The sequence below is a fragment of the Trachypithecus francoisi genome, unplaced genomic scaffold, assembly GCF_009764315.1.
Source record: "Trachypithecus francoisi isolate TF-2019V2 unplaced genomic scaffold, Tfra_2.0 Lachesis_group4, whole genome shotgun sequence".
Lineage (NCBI taxonomy): Eukaryota > Metazoa > Chordata > Mammalia > Primates > Cercopithecidae > Trachypithecus > Trachypithecus francoisi.
In genome coordinates, this window is record NW_022681469.1 from 138559548 (window position 1) to 138571907 (window position 12360).

Sequence of the window (12360 nt, forward strand, 5' to 3'; positions counted from 1 at the left end):
CCCCGGCTCAAGGTCTGGGGGCCGGGTCAGGATCCTCTGAGGGCAGCACGAGTCTACCAGAAAAGGTGAGGTGGTGTCGAAGGGGGTAGGCTGTGGAGGCAGACACCCCTCTCCTCCTGGGCACCCAGCACCTCTTGGGGTCCCAAGTGGTCCAGTCAGGCCTGTGCAGCCCCAGGAGGCTGAGCCCTGTGATGAAGATGCAAGAGGGCGGCTCTCGCTGTGGCTTTCTGTGCATGTTTTGTTTTTAAAAGGCAACAGGACAACCGGCAATTAACCCGCCAGCAGCTCCACCACCCTCAATAAGCACCTGTGGGCACGTCCTGCAGCTGCCTGCCACCTCAAGGTCAGGGCTCCCAGGGACCCTGGCAACCACGTCAGCAGCACCCTGCCCCTCTGCATGAACGTGCATGACAGAGCTGGAGCTGAGGGTCTCGTAGCTATTTGCCAGCCATATGGGGAAGAACACAGCCATTCTGGGAGCCCAGGCCAGGCCAGTGGCTGCAGTAGGGCCACTCCTGGGCTGCACACTGGGGGTCCACAGCATCTCCCCTCCATGGGGTCCACTTGGCCTTTCAGCTGGGGCCCCATTCCCAGGGCCCTCTTCGGGATCAGAACCATCCCCGAGCTTGTGGGGTGCAGCTCAGCTTTGAAACAGAGGTGTGGCTTGGAATTCCTTCCCTGTCACTGCCAAGCTGTGGCATTTTGTGCAGGGCTATGGTATAAGGTCTAAGGTTAAAGCCAACATTACGTGCTACCTTGATACCCAGTGAAACCAGAAAGGCCCTGAATGACCTAGCTTCATGTCCCCCTCCGGACTCTGCTTCTGTGGCTAAGTCCCCACCCAGGTAACTGGGCACAGATCCTGCTCATGCCTGAGTAGCAAGATGCAGCTCTCTGCCAACCCATGGAATTATTCAAACCAGCCAAAACTGCCTCTGGTGGGAACCAGGGGCCACCTCACCCCGTTGTTACTCCAAAGCCTGCCTCCCCAGCCCCTGCCTGTTCACTGTGTCCTGAGCGCAGCATCCTCCTCTCTGGGCTCTCAGTATATGTGACAATAAAATGCCATCCACTCATCTATCCAGTGCTGGGTGTCATGTGTTCAGTCATCCCCGTAACCCCAGGACAGGACTCCCATGCTCACAAATGGAGTGAGTAGGAGGAGATTTAAACCAAGGTGCCTAGACTTTCCAGTCTAGGAAAACAATGGTGGCCCTACTCAGGGCAGGCATGGTGACAGGAGGGGCTTGCTAGGCCACTCCTCCCAGCCCTGGTGTGATGGGTCCTCCACCTGGGGTCCCCCCACCCCCGACACATACATCTCCCACCAAAGCCCATCTCTCCATAGACACCACCTTGGCTTCCTCCAGAGACAGCAGGGACACTGGCTCAGGCCAGCCCCCGGGGGTGCAGGGCCCACCCTGTCAGGGTCCTACTCTCAAAAATGAGGCCCAGACTCCAGGGCTGCAGTCTTGACCACTGTGGCCTTATGTCCAGCCTCATCCTCTGCCCTTAACTCTGTCCATGTCCCTCTTGTCCTTTTCAAAGAGCAGACAGCTGCCCGGAGGTTCCCACTCATCCCGGAGCAGATGCCTGGGGGCCCAACTCAGCCCAAGGCCCAAGGCCAGGGAGCACAGCCCAGGGCAAGCAAGGTCACATTTTTTAAGGGATTGAGGAAAAAGAACAACAGAGAAGACCATGCAACAGAAGCGAGTGGCCGACAGCCCCTTGGTAGCGCCTTTCCAGAATGCCCCCCGCCGCCTCCGGATGAGAGCATCTGCACACATCCGCCCTCCCCAGCAGGGGAAGCTGAGGCCCTCACATTCACCCGCGGGACTCTTCTAACCCCCACTAACCTCAGTAAACCCTCCATGACCTTCTGTAGGCTAATCACTCCACATCCAGCTGGAGTCGGGGCTCCCCCAGGTGACATGCAGACAATGGAAACATCATGACCTCAGAGCCACTGTGCAGACCTGTCACAGGACTGCAGCTCCTGGCCCTGGGGACAGAGGACAGTGGCTGCCCACAGGGGAGACACACACCCAGGCCCCCAGCACCTTCCAGGGCTCCCTGCAGCTGTTCTCCCTTGAGCTTTGCCCTGGATCTCCAGCTCTCCAGACTTTCCCATCAGCAGCCAGACCTGCACAACAGAGACCAAAGCTCTACCATTCCCAAGCTCTGTTCCCACCCAGGCCTCAAACCCACACCTTGCAGGCTTCCCCACTCCTGCCCAAGTGGTCCCGGGGACCTGGGCACTCCGAATCCCCCTCTCCTTCCATCGGCGGTCACTACCACTCCCCACCCAGCTCAGTCCTTAAGTGGAATCTTCAAAACACTCTTCTCCTCCCACCCGTTCAACTCTGTTTAGTAAGCAGGTACTATGTGCAAAGTAGGAGGCCTGCCCTTGCTGGGCCTACAGTCCACTGGCAGGTAGCCTGGAGGGAGCAAGGGGTGGTGAGCAGGAAGGACTAGGGGAGGGAGCTGTGCCCACACTGGCAGAAGCAGGTCTTCAAACCTTGGGCCCACAGGCTGTGGGTTCAGCCATCTCCCTGGTCCTCACTCACCTCCTGGAACCGGCAGGGCCTGGGAGTAAGGATCCCTCCAGATGTGGGAACCATCAGTGCTAGAAGAGCCAGGCAGCATGGAGGCCAATCCTCCTCCCATTTTACAGAAAAGAGAAGTGAGGCAGGGAGGGAATGGTCATTAGGGCCCAGAACCCAGCTCCCAAATCTCCCCTCTGCCGGGAGCCTTTTCTGCCACTGACAAGCCCCTGACTCTGCAAGATGAGTGGCTGGAAATGCGGAAGCACGCAGAGGGGTCCTCCGCATCAACTCCTCCCCTCCCCTCCCTCCCTTCCCTGACTCAGGGATTCCTCCCTCATCCCCTCCAAACGCCAACAGGGTGGGCCCTGCTCCCGCATCCAGTTCAGGATGCATTTGCCTTCCCCAGGGGTCATGGAGGCTCAGGAACCTGGCACTGGACCCTGACCAGCAGGTCTTGGGACTTGCTGTCTACACAGGGCCACACCCAGAACCAGAGAGCAGGAGGCCATGATGCTGCCCACCCTCTCTCCACCTGACAGATGGGGCCAGCAAGGGCCAGGACCCTCCGCACAGCCTGGCTCCCTGTTCTTCTTTTGATCCTCTTCGGGGCCACTTTCCAGAAGCCTTCGACTAAACCAATTCGGTTTCCAAACTAATGACAAAGTCCTGTCTCTCAACAGTCTAGCTTAGCATTGCCAGATAAAACACAGGGTGCCCAGTTAAATTTGAATTTCAGACAAAGGACAAAATTTGTTTTTGGTATAAGTCTGTCTCAATTTCAGATACGCAACAAATAATTTTTAGTTTAAGTAAGTGTGTTCCACGCAATTTGGGACACACAGTGCTTATTTTACATCTTATGATTGTAAATCATACTTAATTGCTAAATCCAGCAGCCTAGCCTTGTTCCTTCATTGCTCCTAGGTGGCCCTCCCCCTGAGAGGGTCAGGCATGTGGTGCCCCCACTAAGCCCCCAGAAGGCCTGCCTCCCAGCTCCCCTAACTCCTCCTGCACCTGGATGCAGGGTCCCTTCCCCACAATCCCAGTTCAGGGACAATCCCCATCCTGTTGAAGGCTGACCCTGGGGTAGGGGAGGGGGCGTTTCCCAGGGATTCCCCCAACTCCTGGCCACCCTCCAAGTTCCTAGAGAGGAAACTGGAAGGCAGAGTGGGCCAAGAGTTGGGTGGGGATCCAAGCTCTAAAGTTGTTCCCTCAGCCACCCAGGGAGGGTGGGGTAGGGAAGCAGAGGAGGTCTCCCAGCAGGGAGGAGGTGGGGAGAGAAGCTGGAGGGGAAAGAGGGGGAGGGAGAGGGGAGAGGAGAGGAGGGGAGAGGAGAGGAGGGGAGAGGAGAGGAGGGGAGAGGAGAGGAGGGGAGGGCTCCTGAGCCGGGGAGGAGGGAAAGGGGCGGGTCCCCAGGCTGGGAGGGGAGGGTCCCTGGGCTGGGAGGGGTGCTGCTGCCACAGGCGCATGCTCAGCTGCTCAGCTGTCCCTGCAATGCGGCGCCTCGTCCTCTATTAACCCAGTTCCACGGATTCTGCCGACCAGGCACTCATTATCCCCCTGAGTAGGGGTCTTTTTCTGTCTGTGGATTGTGCGGGAGCCACAAGAAAGCTGCAGTACCGGCTGTAGCAGGAAAGCCCAGGAGGCAGCCCCTGACCCACTGCACAAAGGGGTCCCAGGCAGGCAGGGTTCGGGCTGGGGAAGCGGGGGCGTGCAGGCTTCCCTGGGGTGCAGGCTCACCCCCAGCCCCAATGACCACAGAGACCTCAAGATGGTCCCTATCCATCACGCCTTTGGGCAAGGAGTGTCCTCCCAAGACAGAAGGGTCCCTGGGGAGACCAGGTGCCCCAGAAAGGGAGCTGGGGTGAGCTGCACAGGCCTGCAGGCAGGAAGAGGACAGTGGTGATACTCATGTCCTCTCTGCGGGGTGAGCTTGGGGCCTGGGAGGTGAGCCCCACTTGTGAGGTCAGCCCCACCTGGGAGCCCCACGCTGGCCCAACCCTCAGTCTGCCCCAGCTGGATGAAATCTACAGTCCTCCACACCCAGGCTCTGCTAACCACCAGCTAGGGGACCCTGTCTCCCTCTCAGCTTCTGTGGGATTCAGCTCTCCCCGCGGTGTGAGAGGGGAGCCCACGCTGAGTTCAGAGGGTAGGAGGACGCGAGATAGCGTTGATGATGCCAGGCACACAGGAGCTCCACCTTGAGCTGAAGGGCCATTCCAGGGCAGGGGCCCTGCACCAGGCTCTCCGCACTAACCAGGGTCACCCCGCTGCACTGCTTCCTCAGCGCGCTCCCCTCCACACAGGGCATCCAACAAGGCACAACAAAACTGCCCCCAGAAGAACAGCCGTTCAGTGTCGACAATGAGCAGCAAGGGGCTGGGCAAGTGGGCAGGGGATGGGGGCGCAGGGGGCAGATAACAAGAAGACATGTTTTAAGACTTGTGTGCCTAATGATCTCTTTACCCCAGTCAATTAATTTTCCTCTAACGGCTTTTGTTAACAGTAGTTTAATAATCTCTCGTTATTCAGCACATTCACCAACTTTGAAAGTCTCACAATCCTCTATTTAATTAAGTATTAAATATTAAAACATCAAACTGTTACAGCTTTAGCACCAGCTGGTGCAGTTCTGCAGTGTCCGCGTGGCCAAGTATTTCAGTAACTGGAGGCCCGAGTGTTTCTGGAGTGGCGTCCTCCTTCCTGGAGCTGCGTGCTACCAGCCGCTTCTCATCACCAGGAGCCTTGAAGGACCAAGGCTGCTCCGCTCGGGCCTGGACATGAGCGGGTGTGGGGACACAGCCCTCCTAGTGACTCTCAAGGAGTGAGTGAGGCCCCTCCACTGGCGCTAGACCCAAATCAGGGGTAAAATGCAGCCAAGGAGGCTGTTGGAGCCTCCCCCACAAGGCCCGAGGGCCCAACATCCTTCTCCCCATCCAACCCTTGCTCTCTGGGTCCCCTCTCCATCCCCCACCTCCCTGAAGAGCAGTGGGGAAGGCCATTTCAGGGAAGCCCCTGCCCCACCACGATGGGAAGGAGAAAGCCAGACACCCAGGCAGAGCCTGGGCCTAGCCCTGGGTTAGGAGGGGTGTTATGCTCGCCCATGTTTTCACAGGCTCTGGGCTGAGAGCCAGGAGGCCATCAGATGAACCAGCTGCATCTGCCCTCAAGGAGCACGTGGTCAGTTGAAAAATAGCCAGGGGCGCCTGCCATGGGGCCTGGGAGTTCCAGGCCGGCTGCCGGCGGGAGGATCCAGGACAGCTTCATGGAGGAGGAGGCCCTGGGGCCTGCAGTTTGGGTGGGCCAGACGACACCAGAAAGCTACTGGGTATTCACGAGGGGTCCTCCGCAGCAGGACGCACAGGGTCTGGCCAGGAAAGGAGGCAGCAATGTGGAGAGGGATGGTCTCGGAGCCTTGCAACGTCCCTGTGAGGTAGACACTTTACAGCTGGGGAAACTGAGGTCTAGGATGACTGAGTAACCTGGCCACAGTCAGACAGCGGGGGGCAGTCAGGGTTGAAGCGGGGCATTCACCTGGAGGTGCGTGTCCCACAGTGAAGCTCTGGGGCTCCATCTAAGACCTCATCCCTCACCTCCCCGATTCCTCCTCAGCTAGGAAAGGAAGCCCAAAGGGCCTGGGAGGGTTGGGGAACCTCAGGTCCCTGCATGGGGAAGGCGGCCCAGGGCAGCAGAGGCCACAGGACAGAGTCGTCGGACTGAGGTGGGTGGTGAGCGCAGGATTCTGCCTGCGGAAGGGGGCCAGGAGGAAGTGCCAAGCGTCCTTCCCCTACGGTCTCAGCAGACCGCCCAGTGCCGTCACTGCCCACCCCGAGAGGCAGGCTAGGGGCAGGAGAGGGGACACCAAGGCAATACCCACAGCATCTGGGCAAGGCCAGCTCTGTCTGGGTCATTTTCTGGAGCCCCAGATTTCAACTCCAAGGGGATGAGTTTCCCTCAAACCGGGGCGGTGGGGCCATCTCCCTCATCAAGAGTTCTGAGGCTCTGCGGTGATCTAGGCTATGTGGCTACAGTGGGGCCCCTGGGGTGTGACCTGCACACCTCAGGGATGCTACCCAGGAGCGGGACTCAAGCACCAAGGGCAGACAACCCAATTGTGCAGGGGCTGTGTGACCCAAAGGTTCAATTCTGAGGAAACCTCTGAACCAGTAGAAACACAAACACAGGCTGCATGAGAGACAGTATCAAGGAATTGCTGCCTGTTTTTCAGAATGATAAAGCTCCTGTGGCTGTTTTTGGAACCTTTTTCTGCTAGGGATGCATACTGAGATATTTATGCACTGAATGGTAAACGTCCTAGGATCTAGGGCCCAGATGGAACAAGACTGGCTAAGAATTGATAACTGTTGAAGCTGGGTTCGTTCTATCATTTTCTCTGTATTTGGGAATGTTTGAAATTTTCCACCATAAAAAGTTAAACAGGAAAAAAATGCCCAAGAATATGGCAGGGTGAGGCTGTGCAGTCCTGGGCAGAGCCTGCCCTCTGGAGCCGCACATGGCTGGGCATCCCTGCCCCTGCCCAGAGAGGCATCCCGCGGGAAGGTCACAGCAGGGAGCTGGCTGCTGAGAATGCCAGGCAGTACCCCCTGGCTGGCTACCCCTTCCTCCCACCACCCCACCCAGCTTGCATCGAATGAGGAAACAGGCCAGGCATGCAGCTTGAGAGGCGCAAGCACCTGGGAGCAAGGCCTGTGATGAGGCGCAGGGCGTTCATGGCAACACAAAGCAGCTCAGCTCTGCAGTCTGTGTGGTCAGCAGGGTCTCCAGGGTGCAGCCATCCTCTCACTCAGATTCCCGCTACCCTAAATCCTTCTGACTCATAGAGCACTTTGAGAATATAAATAGGGGGTGTGAGGTTAATTTACAGGAGCTATGTAATTCCACAAAAACATACTCGGGTGGTTTTCTGCTTGACCCTAACAAACTCCTACTCATCCTTCAACGCCCATGCAACACAACTTTTGGAGTGACTTGCTCCGACCCCTCAGGACTGCCTCTCCCGGGCCCCACCCAGCACATAGTGTCGTCGCTGCTGGTTTCAGGCTGTATCTGCCCATCTCCGTGTCCTCAGTGTAAACCTGTTAGATGAGTGAGAGTCTATGCCTAGGGCGTGTCTAAAGGGGTTCCTCTCTCCTCCTCCTAAGGTCTCACACAATTGAGGAATGAAGCAGAATGTGTAGAGTGGCCAGAAAGCCCTGGGTCTGACATGCCCCATGGTCCCTGGCTGAGGAGAAGCAGGCAGGGACAAAGTGATCCCAAAGGAGAGGCTGGCAGCACGGTGCTGCCCGGCATTCAGGAGGGAGGGAAGGCCCCACGGGACTCAGTCTGTGGAGAGCGGGCCCACACTGCACACATGTCACCAGGCCACAGGGCACGAGGCAGTGCTGCCTCACATGTGTGGGCCTGGGAAGTGCATATCAGGGCCGCAGGTCTAGGTGGACAAGGCTTTGGAGGTTCCTGATAAGGAAGGGCCCAAGGTGGGTGGGGGTGGCTGCTGACCTTCAGGGACAGATGGAAAAACAGGAGGGAAACAGCCAGCTATGGGTTCTGGTTTCCCAGGCTAATACATTTGCACAGGCTGTTAAAACACCAAGTTGACCAGCAAGCAACATTTTTGCCAAACTGAATTCACTGACACATGTCACCGAGCCTCTCCCGAGTGTGGGGTCTCAGTGGGTCTGCCAGCGTCATCAGGAATTAACTAGAGCCAGAAAAGTAGCAGCCTTGTTCAACAGAACATCGCACAGCAGTGGGAAGGGATCCATCCCACGGACACACCCCAGAACATCACCCGAGCACAAGGCAGGTGGCAGTGGCAGCACAACTCCACTTTCAGGCTCAGACACAAGCGGGTGAAACGCCCATGTAGCAAAACAACAGAGAAACGAGGCAGGGATGAGCATAAAATCAGGAGAGGGATGAGGGAGAGGGGGTGCCTGGGAGGCTCCAACGTGAGGTGTTTGAGGTTCCTGCTCTTCCTGGCTTAGGGATCCACCTTTGTGCTGGGTGATACTCCCTCCACCCCCCAGAACATTTCACACTAGTGCCTCCACCAGTGCCAGCCACAGAACGTCAGGGAACACAGAAGCCTCCTGGGCTCCGGGCAGGGCACACAGCAAGCACGTGGGAGGCGCCGGCTTTAACATGATTGCTGTCATCGCAGGGTGGCCGTGCAACCTGCGCCGTGCCTGGCATCTCAGTTTCAAGCCTGCTAGAGAAAGGCTGCACTGGGCAGTGCCAGGACTGACGGTCCAGCGGGGCCACCGGACACGTGTGGGTCTTCATCCATGATGGGGCAGTCACGCAACATATGAGCTGCTCCCTGGGGCCAGGAGGACAGCAGGCTGTGGCCACACTCGATCATCCCCATGCCTAGGCTCAAGCCAGCAGCAGTCCCTGAGTGGTCATGGGGAAAATGTGGCCACCGCAGATGACCACACTGACCCACGACTCCCAGCGGCACAGGTTTGGAGGACAGCAGAGGCAGCTCGGATCTTGTGGTCCTGGTATGGCCGCCCATTCAGGGTCTGTACACTCAGCAGATACCCCAGGACCCTGGCCAGGCCTCTCGGCATCAGCAGCTTCCTGCCCTCTGCTCCCGGCGACATCTGCCCCCCAGAACCCCAATCACCCTTGGTCCCACCCATAATGACACACTCAGGCTGGTGTCCCCTCTTGCCTCAACCACATGGCTCAGTACCTGGAGGCTTCCTGGACATCCCTCCTGAGTCTGGACTGAAATCCCGGCTACAGAGGTCACTCCCTCCTCCTCCCACCTGCTTGTCCGAACACCCCGGAGCTCATCGAAGCTGACCCTTGGAGCAAGTGGCCTTCACCTCCGCCCACTGCTCTGCCAGCCAGGGGCCACTTCCAGGACCCCCACCTCCCTCACTCCAGGCCCCTGGGTTCCCTGACGCATCTTCCCAAGCAGGACCTGGGAGGACCTCTCATTCCCAAAGCTCAGCTTGGGCTGGTCCCAGCCTAACTGCCGGAGGGCCAGATAGTCCCATTCCAGAGGCTCCATCATGTTCCACACGTGCACCTACACATGCATGTGTGCATAGACACATGTGTGAACATGCATAGGTATGCTCATGCACACACAGACCTCCTCTCCGTGGTGCCCTGCGACAGGCAGGGAGTGTCCAGGCCTCAGGGATGTCCCTCAGAGACCCACAGGAACTGGCCACAGGCACAACTGAGCACCACCCACTTACGACCAGTTCTGTGTCTTGATCAAGAAAAAACAAGCTGACTGTCCTAGGTCCTGGAACACAGCCTGGCCCACCCACCCCACCACAGGCTGGGCCCCAGGGGGGCCAACAGAGCTGACCAGCAGGTGGAGTCACAGGGCAGAAGGGAAACCCAGGCCCCCACAATGTGTGGGGAATGGCTGGGAGCGCATGCCTCTGGACCTGCCCCAGCACACTCCTCAGTGTCCCTGCTGAACCTTCTGCAGTGTCACCCTCCCATGGTCCCTCGTGGGCTGGGACACCCACAGGGGGACTGACCCAGCCCCGGGCACCCCCAAGCCCCTTCATGGCTCAGTGACAAGGAGGCAGACAAGGGCTACTGCAGCCTAAAGGACCTCCCCACAACCTGGTGTCAGAGAATGCTCCCAAGAAGGGGAAACACTGATGGCCTAGTATACAGCAGTCGCTCAAACAACGCCGACACATCGCTCCACAAATCGCACATGCCCGCCCCCACAGGTGGCTGGATCACTGTAAACTGCAGGCCACAGACAGTAGGCAGCTCTCCCACCAACCCAGAGGAGGCCCGTCTCTGCCCACATTAGGCCCTCAGCATCTGGCAGCCTGGCCAGATGGGTCAGGGCCTCTCCAGCTCCCAATTAGCTCAGATTTGTGCCTGGATGCTAATCAAGGCTGCTGGCAGTGCCCTGGAAGGGGAGGGGCTGAGAGCAGCAGACAGGGGCTTCGCTTGGCTCCCTCTACCAGGGCATCATCCGGCTGGTCCCTCCTCTATGGACCTGCACCGTACGGGGCAGCGACATGGGGCTGCCACCTGAGTGAGGCAGCCCACCCACCCCGCACCCACCTCCACAGCCTCACCTGGTGCTCTGGCACACCCCACCTTGGGGCTCCAGCAGGACCCCTGCGCTAGTCCCTCCCCACCGCCTCCTCAGATCTGTGCTCCAACCACAACAGCTGCCCCAGGATGCCTCTGCCCATCACCATCAGATCTGCTGTGTGCTGACTTTGGGTGTTGTTTGTCCTTGACCTGCCCCACAGGACAAGGACAGCACAAGGGCAGGGAGACCCCGTGAGGGCAGGAGCCTGTCTGCTCCATCACCATCTGCAGCGCCCAGAGCTGACCATCGCCAGCAGGGCTCGGGAGGCACATCCACATGCCGAGGGCCACCTGGGGCCAGCACCACTCGAGGCCCTTCCTCGCACACACCCTGCATGTCTGAGAAGCCCTCCCAGGGCAGGCGGCAGTGCCCTGCCACTGTGTATAAGACTTGGGCTCTGTTAGTTAAGAAACTGCCGGGTCACCTCCCAGTTGGCCATGACGCCAGGACTCTGCTGTCAGAAAGCAGATGGCCAACCGCAGCACTGCCTGGTCACCCGAAACTTTGTCACTGAGCTCTCATTCGGCCCACGGCTCTCAGGACAGATGACATCACCCAATCACCATGGCGGCCTGGCCACCTTGAACCTCTCGCCCACCAGCTCTGGGGGCAGAGACCCCAGTACACTTGGGAAGGGGAGGTGAAGGGGGGCCCTGAGAACACCCTAACCGGAGCACAAAGGTGAATCCAGGGGTCTGAGGGTCCCTCAGCACCCCCACCAGCCCGGGCCCCACCAGGCCAGAGGTGCCCTCAAGTCCCCAGCACTCCTGTGCCTCCCTGTGCCACAGCCTCCACTCCAGGAACCCACTGCATCTGTGCGTAGAGTCACAGGCCAGGTGGGCCAAGTGCTGGCCAAGCCCGGGAGGGACCTGCTGCCCAGTCCACAGGGCACGGCCTCCAAAGCCCCTGCCCCAGCCTGACAGCAGCTGCGCAGGACACTCCCCATGCCCTACCTCTGGCTGATAGCTTCTTGGTGTTGATGATCTTGGCTGCATACTCATGGCCGGTGCAGAGCTTGACACAGCGTCGGACCACAGAGAAAGCCCCCCTGGGGAGGAAAATGGGGGAGCGAGAGACAGAGACAGAGACAGACAAGGAGAAAGAGAGAGAGTGGATTAATCTCCCCATAAACACTCCCCATTAAGCATTCAGCCATCAGCCTGGCCTCGGGTAGATGGCTGTGAGTCAGAAACTGTGAGGAAGTGGGTGCTCCTCACAAGCCACTCTCAGCCGGCCCCACTCAACACCAGCAGAACAGAGGCCGGCTTCCCGACGGCTGGCAGAGCCCTGGCAGATGGCACACCCTGGGGGGCTGTGCAGAGAAGGAGGATCGGTCAGGCCCTCCAGAGGGCGGTGGATGGGCCCTGTTCAGCTTCTGTGTGACCCACAGGCCTGTATCCTTGTGGGTTGGCTGGACCAAGTGTCTACGTCCACAGGTCTCTCAGCAGGCATCCTCAGGGGCTCTGTACCACATCCATGAGGCCCTGCTGAGTCCTCCCCAGAGGGAAATGAAGCTGGCCTCGTCTGGAAGGCCCAGCTCCAGAGGGCAGTTATATTGGGATTTGGTGCAGTCGGACATGGAGATTCACGGAAAGTTTTGTAGGGAGGGAGGAACATCACATCGTTAAACTGCAAAGCTGGAGGAGAGGGTCCTGAGATCCTCCACTGTCCAGGTGTCATCGCAGAGGCCATGGAGGCCCAGGG

General features: G+C 58.8%; 1 protein-coding gene across 19 annotated transcripts in view; it reads right to left on the reverse strand.

Annotated features, from left to right (window-relative positions):
• CAMK2B (calcium/calmodulin dependent protein kinase II beta) overlaps positions 1-12360 on the reverse strand; it is a 107707-nt gene that overhangs the window by 54008 nt on the left and 41339 nt on the right. For all 19 annotated transcript variants that reach the window (XM_033194026.1, XM_033194025.1, XM_033194027.1 and 16 more), the window contains one exon: positions 11610-11704. In XM_033194026.1, the coding sequence (XP_033049917.1) occupies positions 11610-11704 (95 nt within the window). The remainder of the gene's footprint in view (positions 1-11609; positions 11705-12360) is intronic.